The sequence below is a fragment of the Heterodontus francisci genome, chromosome 6, assembly GCF_036365525.1.
Source record: "Heterodontus francisci isolate sHetFra1 chromosome 6, sHetFra1.hap1, whole genome shotgun sequence".
NCBI lineage: Eukaryota > Metazoa > Chordata > Chondrichthyes > Heterodontiformes > Heterodontidae > Heterodontus > Heterodontus francisci.
This window is the reverse complement of record NC_090376.1, coordinates 52,480,468-52,503,758: the sequence shown is the minus strand read 5'-3', so window position 1 is coordinate 52,503,758 and position 23,291 is coordinate 52,480,468. Positions and strand designations below refer to the sequence as shown.

At 40.3% G+C, this 23,291-nt stretch overlaps 1 protein-coding gene across 5 annotated transcripts in view; it reads right to left on the bottom strand.

Moving 5' to 3' along the window:
* The window catches only part of xpo4 (exportin 4), a 173,956-nt gene that overhangs the window by 69,951 nt on the left and 80,714 nt on the right, over window positions 1–23,291 (bottom strand). For all 5 annotated transcript variants that reach the window (XM_068033652.1, XM_068033655.1, XM_068033653.1 and 2 more), the window contains 4 exons: window positions 21,141–21,253; window positions 16,812–16,969; window positions 16,407–16,581; window positions 3,930–4,106 (listed from right to left, as the gene is read on the bottom strand). In XM_068033652.1, the coding sequence (XP_067889753.1) occupies window positions 3,930–4,106; window positions 16,407–16,581; window positions 16,812–16,969; window positions 21,141–21,253 (623 nt within the window). The remainder of the gene's footprint in view (window positions 1–3,929; window positions 4,107–16,406; window positions 16,582–16,811; window positions 16,970–21,140; window positions 21,254–23,291) is intronic.

Genomic DNA, 23,291 nt, shown 5'->3' with positions numbered 1-23,291 from the left:
CAATGCCCAGTGTAATACTAAACCAACAAGATGGAGGGTGCCATGTTCAATTCCCAGACTGTCCTGAAGTAGATCTCAGCTGGGTACCACCCCAGGCTAAGGAGGGGAAAAAGAAACAACCAAGGTTCCTGATGATTATCAGTAGAACTCCTGGCCACATGATGTTACCTTGTTACGAAAGGACTGGAATCGGCTGTTGTTTCTGTAGAACTGAATAAACTACTAACACACCATCTAGGCTCAAACATGAAAGATTGTTTGGGAAAGGTAACAGAGGGCAGCTGCTGCTGCTGCACATGGAAGTATAACGCAGCAAGATTTAAACAGCTTTAGGAGAGTGGCAATAAATTGAAAACAAAGTCAAAGTAGAAATTCATGTCTTTGTGCAATCCAGAGAGAGTGGGAAGTGGCAGATCCTGCTATATTTTGTGACACGGCTGTTCTTACCAGAAATTTTCCATCTAAATAAATTAAAATATTGCTGAAAACAGACATTTTGTTGAAGCTTTTCATCTTGCACTTATTAGGACAATTCGCAAGAATACAAATGTAAGAGAAAGCAACAAATTTATACTGTAGGAGAAGACAGTGCTGATTTGTTGGCACGTGGACTTTGATTGGTCGAGGCATTGCCGTGGAGAATGTACCAGTACATGAAATTTAAATCAGGCAGCCTGACTCTGGTCAAGACACTGCCCTGAGGAATGAACCAGCGAATGGCCAACACTTACATTGCACCTGTTTCAGCTAAACAAAATATGTACATGTTCTTTCTGTCTAAAAAGAACAGGGCCCTGTGTATTAATATGTGGCAAATGCGCCAGTGAACCCGACTGAATCTTAAATTGGTTGTCAGCCTAATTCTTAGCACACTGAGAATTATTTAGCAAATGTTATCCAAACACGGAATCACATCTAATGTTGGATACAGTGTTTCAAGTTTTGCAAGCACGGGCTGGCTGGGTACCGTCTGTACCTTTCCCGCTGCTAACAGTGGAAAGGACATGCTGTTTGATGCAATCCACCAGTCTTTGGGATGTACAGCCTATATACCTAGCAGCACAATGACACTGAAATTCATATGCCACATTACTCATTTGTGTGATAGGCAGAATGACTTTTTGGCTTGACGGTAAAAATTTAATTATAATTTTCATAATCAGAGCAAGTTCCCACTTGTAAAGTGGGCAGCTTGAGGGAGCATTCATACATTGACCGGAATTTCAAAACGCTGCATTAGCCATTCATTGGTGTTAAGGCAAGAAAAGTACAAAGGAAAGGGACTGAAGTTGCAGTATTCTGACAAAATGGAGTTTCCTCACCTTTGCACACACATTCACCAATGCTACCTTTAAAATCATATTAGAGTGAGTAAGGCAAAGGATAGCTGCTCTCTTTGGCATACATGCCTAGCTTACTCAGAAAAACATGGTTCAAAGTGTACAGCCAGAGAAAGTGGATGGGCAAATATAGCAATGGCCAGAGAACCTGGCTCCAAATGTGGAAAGAGATGGAAGACTTCAGGAAAGCTGCCAAAGCAAAGCGGTCTTAAAGATTCCAATATCAAATAACTGCCCTAAGTATGCATACCACAAAATGTTTCCTCATGACCTGTTATTCTCCGAGTACTGCCCAATGCAAAGTACTCCTCAGACAATTTTATAGCTCTTTGAATATTTACTATGAATGACCATACTGCAGCTTGACACAAATTCAAGCTGCAACTTACAAATGAAGTTAGTCACGCTGACATCCAAAAGGAACGTTATACACAAATTCTTCCAACACAACCTAGGTTCACATTCGAGAATTCACCTACAATGGGTTGCATGATGAACAATTCTTGTGTTCTTGAAACCTATTTTTCATGAACAACTTTCTGACTCCAAGGCGAAAGTAATATCACTGAGGCAAGATGACACCAAAAGATAGCACTAAAAGGTAGGGAAATCCACCACGTTGTGCCAGAACTTAAAGTCAGAAAATTACCTTACATTAACTACAGTTTAGATGGAGTCTTTATCAGTAACCAAGGCATACAAGTACATAAAATCTTTACAGGATTGCCTCCCAGAATTATGGGATGATTACTTGATTCAGGATTTGCATATACAGCCCTTGGGTAAATTATCACATAAAAATACTGCTCTCAGTAACTGCTGAAGCACACACCTGACCTAGCTGATCATACACAAACTAAGCACCGAAGGATAACCTCACCAAGATAAACCTACCACGATTTTATAAAGAGAAGTTATTCAGAAGTTTCTAAGTTTGATGTCCCTTTTGTGAAAGTTATCTGGTATTTGATGACAAGAACTCAACTGTAGTCTACATCAGTTTATTGTATGAAAGAAATGTCTATTGTTAAAAGATATTTAACAATCTCTACCTCTGCTGCAATACCACATCCAACTTCAGAAACACATCACGGAGAACAAAACAAGCTGGAGTTATAATTAATGATCCACAAGAGGCAATTATTTACTGAAAAATTAATCAGGAGAGTTGATCTTCAGCAGATTTTGTTCTCATCCCAATGTGGGTTTTGTAGCGGGGGTTGGGGTGGGTGGAGAACCAGGGCAGAATCGTCCGTCATGGAATCATAGGCCCGGGATAAGCTGACGACAACCTTCCTGCCCAAAGACCAAATAAGGGCCTCTTCCCGCCGCTGCTGGGATCTTACCAGCGGCATGGAGGGGGGGGGGGGGGGTGCTCTGCCACACGGGGAGGACGCCTTGGAGAACAAGGTGCCTTCCCTATAGGCTTGGGGGTGGGGGTTCTTCATTTGTGGCCCACGGAGAGCCACCATCAGGAACAACTGTACCTCCAAGACCCCCGCCCCCTGGGGCCTTCCGGACTAGCCCCGGCAATCCCGCCTCACCTACCTCTTCTTCAGGGTTCTAGCGTTGGGCCTGGGTCCGAGGCCTCTGCAGTATTTGTGATTGGCCGACAGTTCTTGGGTGTACAATCCCTGTCCCTATTAAGTCTTTAAAGGGACGGGGATCCAGTCTCAAACTTTCACCCCAAAAGACCAGAGGAACGCTCCAGGGTCTGAAAAGAGGCAGGGTTTCCCCGCCTTTTTGGCCCGGCGCTGGGAGCCCCACCTCTAGCATAAAAGCTAGCCCAGTGTATCCTGCCACATAAAATTAGGCTATCAAGTATTGCACACTTGATTTTTCCAGTTTAAAAACTCCTTCCCATATGGCTTAGTTGGTAAAGTTAGCATGCAATGCAGCCAGACTGCCCACACATTTCCAGGTCTAATTTCCAATGTGTGTTGTTACCCAGTCTCAGGTGAAATAGCAGTTGCAGTGGTACATTTGGCTTAAACCTTCCAGGATTAAGGAAGCAAAAATCACCCTTGTTGCTGTCCATTGACCCCTCACTCCCCACCCCAGAAACTGCATGCCACAGTGTCACACAGGAGGACAGGATCATGTTCAGCTGTGATACCCCCAAAATGTCAAATAGCCTGGCAAGTCACTTGTTAAGGCTCACATGATAAATAGCTACTTGGCTGAGACACTGGAGGAAACCTAGTGACCATGCATATGCACCCCTGGATCCAACATCTTCAAGAGACATGGGAAAAGAATAAGGGAGGAAAAATGAATGGGCAAAGGAGGAATTTCAAATCAAATGCAGTCTCTTCTGCAGATTGAATGATCTGACACAAAGCACCTCCACATCATTAAAAGCAAAACATTTTCATATGAATTGCAAGATTATTTCAAAACACCAATAAAATTCAGGTAGTATTGGATGCCTCTGAAACAAAAATGGCCAGAGGGGATGAAAGAAAGATATGCTACTCTATTACAATTAAAATCTTTTGCTGGTTGAAAAATATAATGCTCTACATCTTTTATATCAGAAAAGGAAAGGCGAAGGAAAATAAACAGAGTAAACCTTGATGGAGGACTCACCAAGTTTCTTGTGCCCTCTGGTGCTGCCAAATGGCATTGAATGTAGGAATTAAAAACTTGTACAGCATGTTGAGTGAAAAACCCTTTATGGAAATGCTTGTTGTCTTGTACGAGTGTAAGCCACGACTCGAGCAGTTTGTCGTACGCCTCCATATACACCATGTCATCCTTGTCCAGCTATAAATAAGTACATTGCATCAGTCACTCTTTAGTAAATTATTCAATTGAATGGAAAGTAGATGTATAGAAGCAAATGAACATCCATTTCTCCAAACAAAAACAGTATTGCAAGAATACCTACACGACTATAAGCTTTAAATATTTCCCCCACTTTCCTGAAAGCCCATAAGCAAGATCAGTACCGTAAAAACTTTTTTTTTTCCGCAATATAATCAATCGGAATGTTTCTCTCAATACCAATGATCAAAACTAGACAGAATTGCACTGCACTATTCATATTCCTTCATAAAACGTGTGATGAAGAAATACTGAGCACTTTGTACTCCTAAATGAAGTTTGAATTTAGTCACAAAGGAGACACTGTTTGTACAGTTTATGCCTAGAGTAAAAACAGGATACAAAAGGCAAAAGTAAATAATTAATATAATAAAAACAAGAAATGCTGGAACCACTCAGCAGGTCTGGCAGCATCTGTGGAAAGAGAAGCAGAGTTAACGTTTCGGGTCAGTGACCCTTCTTCGTATTTGCTAGTTCCGAAGAAGGGTCACTGACCCGAAATGTTAACTCTGCTTCTCTTTCCACAGATGCTGCCAGACCTGCGAGTGGTTCCAACATTTCTTGTTTTTATTTCAGATTTCCAGCATCCGCAGTATTTTGCTTTTATAAAAGTAAATAATTCTCTAAATAAAGCCATCTTATTGCAGGAATCCCAAGTATTAAGTAAAGATTCCACAGTTAACAGCTTGAATCTTCCACATACTCGAGTGAGTAAATAATGAATTCAATTCATGCATCATGTCACTTTTAGCTTTCTCTTTCTCCAGAAACCTTATTAGAAAGGAAAATATGCTGCAGATATGAACAAGCATGCTTAGGAGTTAAAATCCAGGGATTATTAAAACTAACTCAAGTCTTATTTATAGTAGGATATATTTATTTTACAAACACCAATAGCAGCTGGAGTGAGAACGCCCTGAAGAAACATTAGTCTTTATAGTTTAAAGTTCACATTTACAATATTGCATTTCTAACATGTTTTGCAAATTCTGCAGAATAGGTGCACACATTAAAAAGGTGCAACTCAACTTACATGAAAGACACCGCCAATACAACACTGTCTGAGCAAACTTGTAATGGTACCAATGTACACTGGATAGGAATTTTCTTTTGTCTGTACTACAGAATGTGAATTTGACTTTGTTCACTTACAAATCATTTTTAAAAGTTTCTCCAACTGCTCTTTATATCCACAATTTCTCCCACTCCGCATCCTTCTTTCAGAATGCCTTCCTGCTTCTGCTAATGCTGTGAGATGGTTAGCAGTTGTACGAAGACCGTATCAGTTTTTTCCCATTAATCCTTCCTTTTTGGAAAAGAATCCTGAATGATATTGGAAACTCAAACTCTTGGGAAGTTGTCAAAAGACATGCCCAACTGACTCCTAATCCTAGTTTCTTAATTTCCTGTCACTACAAAATCATACACATTCATTTTCATGTGTGCCATGTTAGAAATACATTTTTCAGTAGGTAGGAATGTTACCAAAAGAAACAAATTAGCAGGGACTATTAGTTAACACATCCAGAACTAGAACCAAATGTGGATGATACTCAAAAGTACAGCAAATATTGATTGATATTTTACAGAATGTCAACATTAAATTTTACAAATTGATAGTAAAATTAAGAGATGAAGCTAGCATGACAAGAATTAAGAACCATGTACAATCGACACAAACTACGAAGACAATCAATATTCTCACACATAGCGATATGCTACTCCTAAATTTTCCAAAATGGAAAAACACCTGTATAGAGTAGTTAAAAGGCAGAATTTAATTATCCAAATATAAACTACGATAGTAGTAGTGTAAAGGACAGAGAGGGGCAAGGGTTCATAGTGTGTTCAGGAACATTTTCTACAGCAGTACGTTTCCAGTCCAATGAGGGGGGAGGCATTGCTGGACCTGGTTCTTGGGAATGAGGTGGGCCAAGCGGATAAAATATCAGTAGGAGAACATTTAGGGGACAGTGATCATTGTATCATAAGATTTAGGTTGGCTATGGAAAAGGACAAAGAACAATCCAGGGGAAGAATAACTAACTGGGGAAAAGCCAACTTCATTGGGTTAAGAATGGATCTGGGCCTAATAAATTGGAATCAAAGGTTGGCAGGAAAAATGGTAACTGAACAATTGGCTACCTTCAAAGAAGAGATAGTTCAAGCATAGTCAAAATATATTCCCTCGAAGGGGAAAGGTAGGGCAAACAAATCTAGAACTCCCTGGATGACAAATGAGATAGAGATTAAGAGAAGCAAAGGGAATGTATGATAAGAGACTGGCAACTAACATAAAAGGGAACCCCAAAGACTTCTATAGGCATATAAATAGCAAAAAGGTGGTAAAATGAGCAATACGGGCGATTAGGATCCAAAAAAGGGATTAACACATGGAGGAGGGGTAACAGTCAAGGTGCTAAATTAATACTTTGCATCTGTATTTACGAAGGAATAAGACGCTACCCAGACTACAGTGAAAGAGGTGGTAATTAATACACCAGAAGGGTTTAAAATGGATAAGGTGGAGGTATTAAATAGTATATACTTAAAGTTGATAAAGCACCAGACCAGATGAGATGCATCCAAGGATAATTAGGGAAGAGAATGGAAACTGCGAAAGCACTGGCCATAATTTTCCAGCCTTCCTTCGACTTGGTGTGGTGCCAGAGGACTAGAGAATTACAAATGTTTACACCCTTTTTCTGAACAAGGGTGTAAGATAAGCCCAGCAACTAGAGGCCAGTCAGTTTAAGTTCAGTGGTGGGGAAACTTCTAGAAACAATAATTCAGGACAAAATTAATCGGCATATGGACAAATGTGGGTTTATAAAGGAAAGCCAGCACGGATTTGTCAAGGGAAAATCACATTTAGCTAACTTGGAGTTTTTTTTTTGAAGAGGAAACAAAGAGGGTTGATGAGGGCAATGCTGTTGATGTGGTGTACATGGATTTCCAAAGGCATTTGATACAGTTCTGCACAACAGACTTGTGAGGAAAGTTATAGCTCACTGAATAAAAAAGTGACAGTAACAACCTGGATATGAAACTGGCTGAATGACAGGCATTGTGGCCACATTGTGTGACGCGAGTGCTCCCACCATTCCATTCCCCACGAGACCACAGCAAGAGTATTTGTAGTAGAGTTTAGCCTCTTGGCGTTTTATTTTACAAATAACTAGACAGCGACAGGTTTTCTTATAGGTTTTAAAAAACAAAGTCAATTGTTTATTGATCAATATGCCTTATCCTGAAATGGTCGCAACATCCACTTGCGTATTCGCTCGCGCACACACAACACACACGAAGAAACAGAGAAAGGAAAAAGGAAGGTGGTTTTTAGTGGGGGGAATGGTTACGATAAACCTATTGAATTTTCTTGAGAATCAAGTTCTATATGGATGTAGGCCTGGGACAATTGTAGATTTCTCTCTTGATTGAAGGACCTGTTGAAGATGGTGGGTTACTTCTAGCTCTCACTGCTGTATACTGTAGAATTTCAGATTTTTTCAGCAGGGCACTGTGCTACCTGGCTAGGCTGGAACTTGAGCTGTTACAAGTAGCTTCACCTTCTGGGTCAGTCTCTCTCTCTCGGTCTTTTTGTTTATATATAAGGTAAAATTGCATCACCTCTCACCTCCTAGTAGGAAACATTCTCCTCTCTGCCCCGTGGTGATTGCACAATTGCCCAGGACGTGGCTACATTACACCTCCTTTGTTTCAGAAGACGACATTCAACTCTGGAATGTTTTTAGGACAGTTGCAAGATGGGTTTCATTAACACCTTTTGGCTTTGAAGATTTGTCCTTTGTCTTTGTCAGCCAGTTTGAATACACAAAAGGCCAATCCCCTTTTCTTCATTTTGGACCATCGTTCACCTTTTAAAACAAGGGTTCATTTTTTTTTTAAAGACAAAGTCCATTTTTCATAACTCTTCAGAGTTAGTCCATGATTGTTGCATCATCGTTATTCCGGTCAGAAGGATGGACTCGAAGAAAATGATGAACCATCCGTGGATAACAGTAAGTTAAGGAGAGTATCAAATGAAAAACAAAGGCTCATAATGCGGCAAAAGCTAGTGGTAGGCCAGAGGATTAGGAATTTTTTGTAGAAACCAGCAACGGATGACTAAAAAGCTAATAAAGAGAGAAAATTGATCGAGAGTAAATTGGCAAGAATATAAAAACAAACAATAAGAGCTTCTACGGGTATAGAAAAAGGAAGAGAGTAGCTAAAGTAAGTGTGGGACCCCTAGAGGATGAAACTGGGGAATTAACAAACAGGGAACTGGCAGATAATTTAAACCAATATTTTGCATCGGTCTTCACACTATAAACACCCCAACAATAATAAATGAGCAAGGTGTAAATGGAAGGGAGGAACTTGTAAAAATCTCTATCACGAGTGAAAAGGTGCTGGACAAACTGATAGGACTAAAGACAGGACCTGATGGCCCGCATCCAAGGGTTTTAAAAGAAGTGGCTGCAGAGATAGTAGAGGCATTGGTCATAATATACCAAAACTCAGTGGATTCCGGTAGGGTACCAGCGGATTTGAAAACTGCTAATGTGATGCCCCTATTCAAGAAAGGAGGGAGACAGAAAACTATAGACCAGTTAGCTTAACATCTGTCATTGGGAAAATGTTAGAGTCCACTATTAAGGAAGAAATAGCAGGACATTTAGAAAAACATAATGTAATCAAACAGAGTCAACGTGGTCTTATGAAAGGGAAATCACGTTTGACAAATTTGCTGGAGTTCTTTGAGGATAAAACAAACACAGAGTGGATAAAGGGGAACCAGTAGATGCAGTGTACTTGGATTTTCAGAAGGTGTTCGATAAGGTGACACATAAAAGGTTATAACACAAAATAGGAGCTCAGGGTATTGGGGGTAATGTGTTGGCATGGATTGAGGATTGATTAACACACAGAAGACAGAGTCGGGATCAATGGGTCTTTTTCAGGTTGGAAAGCCATAACTAGTGGGGTGCCACAAGGATTGGAGCTCGGGCCTCAACTATTTACTATCTCTGTCCCTTCCTCCAAGTCATTAATAGAGTGTAGAGTATCCAAATTTGCTGACGATACAAAAAATAGGTGGGAAGGCATGTTGTGATGAGGACACAAAGAATCTGCAAAGGGATATAGATAGGTTAAGTGAGTGGGCAAGAACTTGGCAGATGGTGTTCAATGTGGGAAAGTGTGAGGTAATCCACTTTGATAGGAAGAATAAAAAGGCAGATTACTTAGATGGAGAAAGACTACAAAATACTGCAGTACAGAGGGATCTGGATGTTCTTGAACAGGAAACACAAAGTTAGCATGCAGGTGCAGCAGGTAATTAGGAAGGCAAATGGAATTTTGGCCTTCATTGCTAGGGGGTTAGAGTTTAAAAATAGGGAAGTCTTATTACAACTGTACAAGGTGTCGGTGAGGCCACACCTGGAGTACTGCGTACAGTTTTGGTCCCCGTATTTAAAGAAGGTTATACTTGCATTGGAGGCAGTTCAGAAAAGGGTCACGAGGCTGATTCCTGGGATGAAGGGGTTGTCTTATCAAGAATGGCTAAACGGGTTAGACCTCTATTCATTGGAGTTTAGAAGAGAGGTAATCTTATTGAAACATACAAGATTCTAAGGGGGCTTGACAGGGTAGATGTTGACAAATATGTTTCCACTGGTGGGGGAATCTCGAACTAGGGGACATAGTTACAGAATATGGGGGCACAGATTTAAAACTGAGATGCGAAGGAATTTCTTCTCTCAGAGGGTGGTGAATTTCTGGAATTCTCTACCTCAGTGTTGTGGAAGCCAGGCCACTAACTATATTTGAGGAGGTAGACAGATTTTTGAAATCTCGGGAGTCAAGGGTTATGTGGAGCAGGCCCAAAAGAGGAGTTGAGGCCTGGGACAGATCAGCCATGATCTTATTGAATCTTATTGAGCTCGAGGGGCTGAATGGCCTACTCCTGCTCCTACTTCTTGTGTTCACACTTCCAGCGGGCATGACATAGGAAAGAAAGAGTAGTGGTTTTTTGGGCTGAAGGAAGGTTTGGAGTGGAGTTCCCCAGGGGGTCAGTGTTGTAGGATACTTCCTCTTCCTGCTATATATTGACATAGACCTTGGTGGACACGGCACAATTTCAAAATTTGCAGATGATACAAAACTTGGAAGCATTGTGAACTGTGAGCAGGATAGTGTAGAACTTCAAAAGGACAGACAAATTGTTGGAATGGGCAGACAGGTGGCAGATGAAGTTCAATGCAGAGAAATGTGAAGTGATTCATTTTGGTAGGAAGAACACGGACAGCCAACATAAGATAAAGGGTACAACATAAAGGGGGTGCAGGAGCAGAGAGACCTGGATCATTAAAGGTGACAGGACAGGAGAGAGCAGTTAATAAAGCATACAGTATCCTGGGCTTTATTAATAGGGGCAGAGTGCAAGAGCAAGGAGGTTATGTTGAATTTGTTTAAGGCACTAGTTCGGCCTCAGCTGGAGTATTGCGTCCAGTTCTGCGCGCTGCACTCTAGGAAAGAAGTGTGGGCATTGGAGAGAGTACAGAAAAGATTCACGAGAATGGTTCCAGGGGTGAGGAACTTCAGTTATGAATATAGATTTGAGAAGATGGGCGGCACAGTGGTGCAGTGGTTAGCACCGCAGCCTCACAGCTCCAGCGACCCGGGTTCAATTCTGGGTACTGCCTGTGTGGAGTTTGCAAGTTCTCCGTGTCCGCGTGGGTTTCCTCCGGGTGCTCCGGTTTCCTCCCACATGCCAAAGACTTGCAGGTTGATAGGTTAATTGGCCATTATAAATTGCCCCTAGTATAGGTAGGTGGTAGGGAAATATAGGGACAGGTGGGGATGTGGTAGGAATATGGAATTAGTGTAGGGTTAGTATAAATGGGTGGTTGATGGTTGGCACAGACTTGGTGGGCCGAAGGGCCTGTTTCAGTGCTGTATCTCTAAACTAAACTAAAACTAAAAAGTTGGGGCTGCTTTCCTTCAAGAGAAGGCAAAGAGGTGATTTGATAAAGGTATTCAAAATCTGGACAGAGTAGATAGGGAGAAACTGTTCCCACTCGTAAAAGGATCAAGAACAAGGCGGCACAGATTTTCACACAGCGAGTGGTCAAGGTCAAGAATGCGCTGCCTGAATGTGTGGTGCAGAGAGGTTCAAATCGAGGCATTCAAAAGGGAATTAGACTGCTATCTAAAAAGGAAGAATGTGTAGGGGTACAGAGAGAAGGTGGAAGGATGGCACAAGGTGAACTGCTCATTCGGAGAGCCGGTGCAGACACGATGGGCCAAATGGCCTCCTTCTGTGCTGTAATAATTCTGAGATTCTGTGATTACTGCTTTACGCAATCTGTTGTATTACTAAGCTTTTCAAACTCCCTTGTTAAAACTTACTGAAAGCCATCTCTGCACAGCCAGATCCCATTCACATGCAATGTGAAATATACCAAGTCACAGTCATAAAACATTTTGTATCAAATTTTTCCCTCCCATCTTTCTCCCCCCACAATTTCCTTCATTCCTCGTTGCCTGAAGGTAATTATTTCTTGCTGGGATATGGTTTAATGGGACTTGGGCATTCTCCGGTACCTTGTGGAAATAGTCACTCTTCACATTAAGTTTAGCCTGAGTGCCAGCAGGTTATTCAACTGCAGGGAACATCACAGTCTATTCTAATCCTGCCTTCACTCAACATCTACATGCATGTACTCCCAGCAATAGTTGATTTTTGACAGGCAACCAATTTTTCCATCAACAATCCAGGGCACTGAGACAATTCATTGCACACTTAATGCCACCCCATCAACTCAGCGCAACACTTGGACCTTGTTCACTTACAAATCTAGCTACTTTTTTTTTTTTAAAGTTTCTTCAATTGCTCTTCATACCCACTATTTCTCTCACTTCCACTACATACCATTCTTTAAGAATGCTTTCAACCTTCTGCTAATGCTACAGTAAGATGGCTAGCAGTTGTATGAAGACAGCATCAGGTTTTCCCTATTAAAAGGTATGTACGGCTCAGCTACACACAGCCATAACCAGTCAAGCCATACAAACTAGGAGCAGGAGTAGGCCATTCAGCCTCACAAGCCTGCTCCGCCATTCTGTAAGATCATGCCTGATTTGTTTGTGGACTCAACTCCACTTTCCTGCCTACCCCAATAAACAAGGGAATCCGAGGGTATCAAGAATCTGTCTACCACTGCCTTAAAAGCATTCAATGACACTACCTCCACCTCTCTCCAGCGAAGAGAGTTCCACAGACTCAGGATCCTCAGAGAAAGAATTTCTTCTCATCGGTCTTAAATGGGTGACCCCTTATTTTTAAACTGTGCCCCCTAGTTTTAGTCTCTCCTACAAGGGGAAACATCCTTTCAACATTCACCCTGTCAAGTCCCCTCAGGATCTTAGATGTTTCAATATCATCTCTTATCCTTCTAAACTCCAATAAATACAGACCCGACCTGTCCAACCTTTCCTCATAAGATAACCCTCTCATCCCAGAAATCAGTTGAGTGAACCTTCTCTGAATTGCTTCCAATGCAATTATATCATTTCTTAAGTAAAGAGACCAAAACTGTACACAATACTCTAGAAGGACGATGTAGGTGTGGAGATCAGGGAGGGGGATTGAGACATACATGAATATATTAGCACTGAAAGGGAGGAAGTATTAGCAGTTTTAGTGGGCTTAAAAAGTGGATAAATCCCCAGGCCTAGAGGAGATGCATCCCAGGCTGTCATGTGAGGCAAGGGAGGAGATAGCACGGGCTCTCACACACATTTTCAAATTCTCTCTGGCCACAGGAGAGGTGCCAGAGGATTGGAGGACAGCGAATGTGGTACCATTACTCAAGAAGGGTAGCAGAGATCAACCAGGTAAATACAGGCCAGTGAGTCTAACATCAGTGTTTGGGAAACTATTGGAAAAAATTCTGAGGGACAGGATTAATCTCCACTTGGAGAGGCAGGGATTAATCAGGGATAGTCAGTATGGCTTTGTCAGGGGGAGATCATGTCTAACTAACTCGATTGAATTTTCTGAGGCAGTGACCAGATGTGTAGATGAGGGTAAAGCAGTTGATGTAGTCTACATGGACTTCAGTAAGGCTTTTGATAAGGTCCCACATGGCAGATTGGTTAAGAAGGCAAGAGCCCATGGGAGCCAGGGCAATTTGGCAAATTGGATCCAAAATTGGTTTAGTGGCAGGAGGCAGAGGGTGATGGTCGACAGTTGTCTTTGTGATTGGAAGCCTGTGACCAGTGGTGTACTGTAGGGATCGGTGCTGGGTCCCTTGCTTTTTGTAGTGTACATTAATGATTCAGACGTGAATATAGGAGGTATGATCAGTAAGTTCGCAGACGACACGAAAATTGGTGGTGTCGTAAATAGTGAGGAGGAAAGCCTTAGATTACAGGACCATATAGATGGGCTGGTAATATGGGCGGAGCAGTGGCAAATGGAATTTAATCCCGAGAAGTGTGAGGTGATGCATTTTATTTTATTTATTTATTTTTATTTAGAGACACAGCACTGAAACAGGCTCTTCAGCCCACCAAGTCTGTGCCGACCATCAACCACCCATTTATACTAATCCTACATTAATCCCATATTCCTACCACATCCCCTCAATTCCCCTACCACCTACCTACACTAGGGGCAATTTACAATGACCAACTTACCCATCAACCTGCAAGTCTTTGGCTGTGGGAGGTAACGCACCCGGTGGAAACCCACGCGGTCACAGGGAGAACTTGCAAACTCCGCACAGGCGGTACCCAGAATCGAACCCGGGTCGCTGGAGCGGTGAGGCTGCGGTGCTAACCACTGCGCCGCCCTACATTAATCCCATATTCCCTACCACTCTCCTACCACCTACCTACACTAAGGGCAAGTTACAATGGCCAATTTACCTATTAACCTGCAAGTCTTTCGCGGTGGGAGGAAACCGGAGCACCCGGAGGAAACCCACGCAGACACAGGGAGAACTTGAAAACTCCACACAGACAGTACCCAGAATTGAACCTGGGTCGCTGGAGCTGTGAGGCTGCAGTGCTAACCACTGCGCCACTCCAAAAGATTTGGTATGGAAAAGATTTGTGAGGATGATTCTGGGGATGAGGGACTTCAGTTATGTGGATAGTTTGGAGAAGCTGGGGCTTGGAGAAGAGTAAGTTGAGAAGAGATTTGATGGAACTTTTCACAAGCGTGAGGAATTTAGACAGTAGATAACAGAGCACATCTCAGTGAGATTCCTGAATTACTGTTTCAAATATCAAATTACATTATTTGAACATATTCCTACCACATCCCCTCAATTCCCCGACCACCTACCTACACTAGGGGCAATTTACAATGACCAACATACCGATCAACCTGCAAGTCTTTGGCTGTGGGAGGAAACGCACCCGGCGGAAACCCACACGGTCACAGGGAGAACTTGCAAACTTCACACAGGGAGGACTAACTAGGCAAGGGAATATACAACGGAAGGTAGGACCCGAGGAAGTACAAAGGGTCAGAGGGACCTTGATGTAGTCCATAGATCACTGAAGGCAGCAGCACAGGTAGATAAGGTGGTTAGGAAGGCATATGGGATACTTGCCTTTATTAGCCGAGGCATAGAATATAAGAGCAGGGAGGTTATGACGGAGCTGTATAAAATGTTAGTTAGGCCACAGCTGGAGTACTGTGTGCAGTTCTGGGCACCACACTATAGGAAGGATGCAATTGCACTGGAGAGGGTGCGGAGGAGATTCACCAGGATGTAGCTTGGGCTGGAGCATTTCAGCTATGAAGAGAGACTGAAAAGGCTTGTTTTTTTAAGGTTGTTTTCCTTAGAGCAGAGAAAGCTGAGCAGGGACATGATTGAGGTATACAAAATTATGAGGGGCATTGATAGGTTAGATAGGATGAAACTTTTTCACTTAGCGGAGGTGTCATTAACCAGGGGGCATATAGATTTAAGGTAAGGGGCAGGAGGTTTAGAGGGGATTTGAGGAAAAAAATTTTCACCTACAGGGTAGTTGGAATCTGGAACGCACTGCCTGAAGAGGTGGTAGAGGCAGGAACCCTCACAACATTTAAGAAGTATTTAGATGAGCACTTGAAACGCCATAGCATACAAGGCTTCGGGCCAAGTGCTGAAAAATGGGATTTGAATAGTTAGGTGCTTGATGGCCGGCACAGAGACGATGGGCTGAAGGGCCCGCTTCTGTGCTGTATACCTCTATGACTCTGATATTATGTGGTCTCTTAATGCCCTGTACAACTGTAGCAAAACATACCTCCTTTTATATTCCATTCCCCTTGCAATAAATGTCAACATTTCATTTGCCTTCTTAATCACTTAATCACCTGAATACTAACTTTTTGTGTTTCACAAACTAGGACATCTAGATCCTTCTGCATCGGAGTTCTGCAATCTCTCTCCATTTAAACAATATGTCGACTTTCTATTTTTCCGACCAAAGTGGACAAGTTCAGACTTTCCCACATTATACTTCATCTGCCAAATCTTGGCCCACTCATTTAACCTACCTATATCCCTTTGCAGGCTTCTTATGTCCTCTCCACAACTTACTCTCCTACCTATCTTTGGGTCATCAGCAAATTTAGCAAACATCCATTCGGACCCTTCATCCAAGTCATTGATATAGATTGCAAATAGTTGAGGCCCAGCACTGATCCCTGTGGCACTCCACTAGTTGCAGATTGCCAACTTGAAAACAACCCACTTATGCCTACTCTGTTTCCTGTTAGCTAACCAATCTTCTATCCATACTAATATGTTACCCCCTCCATTAAACAGAGCCAATTTCCACTTTGAACCTTTTTTTGGCAAACCCTTCTAACTAGTATGCCATGATGTCAAACTATTAAAAACCAAGAATGTTGTAATAAAATAAATTTCTCTCTCTTCAGAACAAAACAGTATGTCACACAAATACATGCATCAAAGCTCTTTGGTTATGTAATTTACTATATAGGAAAATATACTAGGATTAATATCAAAACCGTACTGGTAGCATTCAGATTCTTTCAGAATTAGCTAGTCCATGCATTTTTTAATTCTATAATCAATCAATTTTGGACTAAAAGTTGCAATTTTGAGACCAGAAAACACTAGAAATGTGTCAGTAGTCCAGTCTCTGTTTGATTTCAAGTCAGAAATTAAGGCAAAACATGTTACACTAACATGAAAAAATACTCACTACTTCTTCCAGGGCAGCACTCCGTCCAAAAGAGCAGGTGAGATGTGTGAGGCAGTTTATGAAGGAAGAAAATAGTTCACTTGGAATGGCAGTTAAGATACTGCGTGGGAACTCTGAAATCAAGTTGCTCATTACATTGGAAATTCCCACAGCTTCAGAATCCTCGATTTCTATCCTAGAAAATTAAATGGGCTTGAAGTCAACATCCACAAAACATAAATCAAAATAATCAAAAACACAAAAAAGAAACATTTGCTTTACAAAAAAAGTCTCCAGAGTTCTATAGTTTGATTTATATTTATAGTTTTTGATTTGGGATTAAACTATCATAGAACTAAATTATTCCTTAAATATTCTGTGAGGACACAAAGATTCATCCTGCTGCTTTATAACTTCTAAACATACCCATTAATCATATTGAGCAATCCTTCAATAAAATGTGCCAGGTAATCAACCTGTGCTCTCTCATCAGGAAATATAGGTCCATGGATGGAGGCCAGCTGTGCCAGGCATTGCAAGGAGTCCTGGGCCATGTCAGAATCTTCTCTGATTTTACGATGTACCTACACGAGAAAAGAAACCATGTCAATTCAAACTTCCCCCTTTAAATTTCAGTATATGTATTAAAAGTTAGGACTTCAAAGAGGTTTCTTAGTCGTTATTATGCTTCATCATCTAGATCACCCCAGATAAAAATCAATGCAAAGTTGGGTAAGCTGTTGCTCACTGAACAGATTTTTCTCATATCTAGAGAGTCATAAGGAAAAAGGAAATTTGTAATTAGATTGCCAAAAAATGGGCAACCATTCAACTAATAGCAAACTGCCTGAGGCTCACCAAAAATCTGAAAAACAATGGCATTTGGTGCCTATACACATGACCTCTTGAGGGCCAGTTCTGGTCTCAATTCACTACATATGAATGTCAATAGTGACAATAGTCAAATTGGCAAATGAATACAATGGTGCAAATTGTGTAAAATCAGACATACTAAACTTAGCAATTACATGGTATTGTTATTGGACCAAATTTGAGAGTTTCATGCTTTACAAGTCAACATTTTTTTTTAAACCAAGACAAGTCCTTTTTTTAAATTAATGCCCCTGTATATCTGTCTGTCACACATCAGAACACTGCCCAAGTAAAAGTCAAAATTGAGCAAGTGAGGCCAGAGGAAAGAGTTATATTTAATGACATCTTAGTTTGAGAACTGAAACTGATCGTTCTGCATTACTATTACAAAATACTACAGTAGTGATAGCCAATCTATCACTAGATTGTTGATTTTATTGTGCTTGCTTATTTAATATAAATTGGTGGCAAATTGCAAACAGCTTTGGCAAGTAAGTACTGACATCTGTTTTAGCATTAATCGTCAAGGATAAGAAATTAAAGCAGCTTTAAGTTACTGGCATGTTGCCAATAATAAAAAATGTATTGTTAAATATACATTGAATATAGATCAGTTTTACTGCATTACCAGGAAATATAAATGCCACAAAAATATTAAAACATGGAAGAAAGTGTAAAGCATTCAAAGGGGATAATGACAGATAGCAACCTATCCATACCAGTCACCTATGGGACCAGTCTGATAAGCCATGTACAGGCGGCCACTTTCTTCCTGAAATTACAATACTCCCCTTGAAAAACAGGCTTTATCTAGGATCACATGATAAAACATAATTAGTTTCATCCATGTTAAAATGTCTAAGTTCACAGCCGATCACTACTGATAGCATTCCTGCGCTACATTCGCATTCATACCAGTAAACATATTGATATTGACTTTACAAAAGTCCAACCAGCCACTGGAAGTTTGAACTTTTGAGTTTCTTACTTACTGAATGAATGGAAGGGCCTCTTTTTGTACCATGAGTCTGAATAGCTGAATATTTTAGGCCTTTGTTATCCATATTTTCCTCAAACATTCAATGCATCTAACCTCTATTTAAGATCATCTTCGAAATTTGTCTTGTTTTTAAATTCGTCCTCGGGTAATAAGCATTGCTGACAAGGCCAGGATATTTTGCCCATCCCGAATTGTCCTTTTCTGCCCACATTTTAACTGATCAAATCTTCAGCTGCTTGTTCTATCATCCAGAAGTTTGGTAACATGAATCCAATCTGCAAATGGCTAATGTGGTCCTGAATTTTTTTGCTAGCAATTTTTTTTTGTCCTTGCAACAAACTGAGGGGATAGGCAGCAAGGGCAGGCAACACAAACGGGGGGCGGGGGGAGGGAAGGCGAGCAACACAAACTGGGAAGGAAGAGTAACTCTAACTAAGGGAGAGGCGAAAGAGCAACACAAATTGAGGGAAGGGGAGTTCACTTTTATCTATAATGTGCGCTACTGTACAATATGTTTTTTGTGCAGAAGTCAGGTAGTCTTGGTGCTTCTCCAAGGTCTGAGCCTCAACCCTAATATGCTGGGTTTCAGCGGCTGGGGTCTAGAAGTTAGTGAATTGAATTAGGTTTGTTTGTGTTTTACTATTTTTGTAACTTGTACATTGTAAAAAGTCATAAAATTTAATGATGTTTTTGTTGAATTAGTGGTATTTACTAGTGCTTCTACTTTACTGATTGCAAAGAGAAACATCACAGAAGTAGCTTTTATTTAAGCATTACTTTCCTTAAATCTTTCTATCCTTTTGCACTCTGATAAATTGTGTTATCCATCTTACTATAAAACAAAGTCAAATATTTTCTTCAGGGCTTGGTGATACTGAGACATTCAACTCAGGTAAACGCAATCAAATTTGCAAACAGCAGGCAAGTATCATGTGATCAAATGCCACGTGATTAAGCATCCCGTGAACAGTCACGACTGAATAGCCTGCAGTCATGTCACATGATCAAATCACCAGAATGCATCAAAAAAGAGTCACAATCCAAAATGTCACAGGCAGCAAGATAATCTTTCTATCGTTTCGCCAAAATGATTCGGAACATAGCTAACACGTGAGCAAATGTGTACTCTGGGCAGTGTCCAATGCTCCATATATATCCAATAGTGATGATTGTCAGCAAATGCAAAATCTTATTATTCAATGCCATCAGAACACCTAACTACCGCAAATAATGGGGAGGCACTTAATTCACCTCATTTGAATTATTTAAGGGTCTTTCACGGGTTGCATTGTGTTTTGAGCTAAAGCACAAAGTTAGCAATCACTTAGGAATTCTGAAACATTGTTGCACCTTTAGTTAACATTGAAGAGTACAATGTACAACTTTGGCACATCACTGACTCCCTATGATCATGTTTCAAAAGCGATTTTTCCATTTATGAGACAATCCAAACATTGCACTTCACAAAGAAGTACAATAGGGTTATTTTCACTCCAACAACAAAATCAGTATCTTCTACTGACACCACGGAGCCAGATCACAATTATGAGAAATTTAGTCATCTTCTGGTAAAGCAAAATGGAGCACTGTGCATTGTGCTTGAACACATATAGAAAGCTCCACCCATCAGCATGCAAACATCAGTTTCACCAACTGTCAACAATTTAAACTTTGCTTTGCACATAATGTATTGCCTATAGTGTCTCCGTGAGCTCGTCTTATATCTCATGTCAAAATACAATTCACATGACTTCATATCGAAATGGCACGATATTTTGTATTATTGCAAAGCTGAAAACACATTACAATATATATTGTCTAAAATGATATGTATCCAATACTTAAAAACTCTAGAACTTTAGGACAGGTAGCAGAATCCTAATACAGTTCTTTTTCCTCCCTTAGAATTCATTACAAAAATAAAATCCATGCATCTGACAACAGGTTATCACGTACTTTAAATATTTAAGTCACTGAGGCAAGTCAGCGTTTGTAGATGTAGCATGTATGATTGGCTCCCAAAATACCTTTTCTAACTAACACAGTATCTGAAGACTGGAAGCAATTTTTGAATTTAGATGTAAATCTAATAATATCCAAGTGATATTAATGGTAAAATGTAAAGGTAAAATATCGATGGATGGACGACACACATAGCTAGAAGTTTCAACGGGAGTCTCAAGGTATATATTTTTTTCTGAACATTCTGGTCAGCTCGGATTTATTCTGTCCCTGAAGTACTCTTGACACTTGTGTTGCAGTAATAGTAGTAATTCTGTAAATTTTGCAGGTAATGGTGCAGCACGTCCTACAGGAAACAGTGAAGTAATTGAAGCGGAAAGAAATGGTTGTCATTTTGACTAAATGTCTGTTTCTCAGCTGATTATATTAGCAGCTATATTAAATTTTGGGATTAACAGTTCAGCACTTCAAGGTAAAAGAGAACACTGCAGAATCTAATATGACATTTTTTAACTACTTCACATTTGTATCGTGCAGTAAAAGTTACAGGATTTAAACTGAACTGTTTTTGTCTAAATAATAATGGTATAGCAGATTACCAAGTAAGCTGTGGTACAAAATTAGCATCAATCTATCATTCACAGGCACAATTAGCTGTGTGTGTCATCTAGCATCATATACAACACATCTTCTGGAACAAACCTAAAAGATACACAAACAAAAACACACTACCACATTATAATTTCTTGCAAAAGTATGCAAATATTTAAATAATTTACCAAAAAAACCTCTCAAGGGTGGGGAAGACCTATTCTACCATAACACATGATCAATAACAAACATAATGCAGAAATTACAATGGTACAGCTTCTCCTGGTCTTCAACACAATTACTGCATATAGTTTTAGAATACTACTTACTGTAAAGAAGAGATCCATAACTCTGCTGTCCAGAAGTGTCTCCCGCCAGGATTCTGTTGGCTTTAACATCACATTTTGGGAGGATTCAAACATAGCTATATAATGCCTGCCCAGTTATCTGGAGTCAAGGTCAATAGAGGAGCATTACTGGAGGAAAATACTTCTTAGCTACAACTAAGATGAGTTCAGAGGGAGAATGTAATGGAAATAAATTTTAAGCCATGTTAAATACATGGAATAACTGCAGCATGAGGCCAAGGAATAAAAGCATTTAACTGTTCAGAAACAAGACCCACGAATGGTCGCAAGATAAAAGTTCGATTACAATCATGTGGCATTCCATTGTGATATGATCACATGGATGACCAAAGTATCTGAAATGACGAGCGGCAGTGGGGAGGGGGGCGGGGGACCGCAACAGGAGCTTTAATTAACAGGTGTCATGATTTATGAGTGATAGTACAGTATTTTTCCATAAATGCCCCAATACCATTTCTAATATTCGCTGAGGTTTTAAACAGTCGTTAGTCTGTGGCACTCTTTTGATGCTGCAAATGTACGTACAACAGGTGTCAGCCTTGGCTCAGTGGTGCTACTCTTGCCTGAGTCAGAGGTCATGCTCCACTCTAAACACTTGAGCGCAGAATCAAGACGAATACTTCAGTGCACTACTGAGGGCGTGCTGCACCTTCAAAGATGCAGACTTTCATATGAAATATTAAACTGGTCTGCCCTCTCAGAAAAGATGAATTCTCATGACACTATTCAAAGAAGCTCTTCCAGTAGCTAACACTTATCCCTAAAATCAGCACTAAGAAGAAATGGTCTAGTTATTTATCTCATTGCTGTTTTGGGGAGCTTTCTGTGCACAAATTGTCTGCCACATTTTCCCACATTAGAACAATGACTACAATTCAAAACTACTTAATTGACTGTGAAACACTTTGGGATGTCCTGAGGTGTGAAAGGCACTATATAAACACAAGCTTTTTTTTGTAGCATGTGCAGACTCAACATTTGTAACTTTTTTGTTGTAATTTCAAGGAAGGCAAAAGGCCATCTTTAACGAATCCTTTTTAAATACTTTTTGGATAAACCTTGGAATCAAATGCGATTGTTCTCAATTGAAAAACACAAAAGCTACTTAATGTATTTTAGTTGTTACAAAATGCAGAGACTTAAAGCACAAAGTAGCACAAAATCACACACATGGAATCTCAGATATGCCAGCATAATTGGATTTTCATTTTGGTATAAAAGACTGGGCAACACACAAGCACTACAAACACAGCAACAAGAACAAAAGGCAGAATTACACCTGTCTGATTGCCATTATTTTTAGCTGACTTAAAATTTAAAGCAATTTTTTTATTTTTAAAAAGATTGTCAAATGACCAGCATAATTTCACATCAATACTTTAGTTCCACTAAAAGTTATTCAACATGAACAATGCAAAGTTGCTGCTTGACTGTTTAAAAAAAGATATAACTATGTTTTATTGAATACAAAAATTAATTTTTACATGCTGTTTCAAATGGATCAGGCTTTAATCTCTGAAGTCAAACTGATTTTGTGCTGGGAAATCTAAACATATCGTAAAAATCCTACATACCTATTAGCAATATCTCGACTATTGCTGCTGGAGGTCTGGCAAATTTTATCCCTGGCTGAAGTTACGTGATAATTACTTTATACGTTTAGAGAAAACTGTGAAGTGCACATAATTTAAAAAAAAAGCACAGCTGAAGAGCATCCCACTTGAAAGGAACACCTATATATAGCTTGTGCCTGCTGCACTCATGCATTGTTTGGCTCTTTTGACTTGGGAGGCATTCCATAGATTTCACTGTGCTCTGGCAAAATCTAGCTCTCATTTGGCCAAGAATGCTGGTAGTAGTCTAAATGACAGTAGTTTTGCACCCTTTTAAGTCACAAGTTACACCAACATTTCAAATGCAATTATTTTACAAATTATAGTTCAAGCTATAACCGTCTACCACAGATAACCGCACTTAAAGTTTCAGCATATTTTACAAATTGAATTGAAGTTAAAACAAAATCCCATGCCCCATAAACATCAAAAGAAGAATCAGAAATAATTATTTTCAAAGCTCTGCTTAAATGGTTTAAAATGAAATTTGGATCCATAC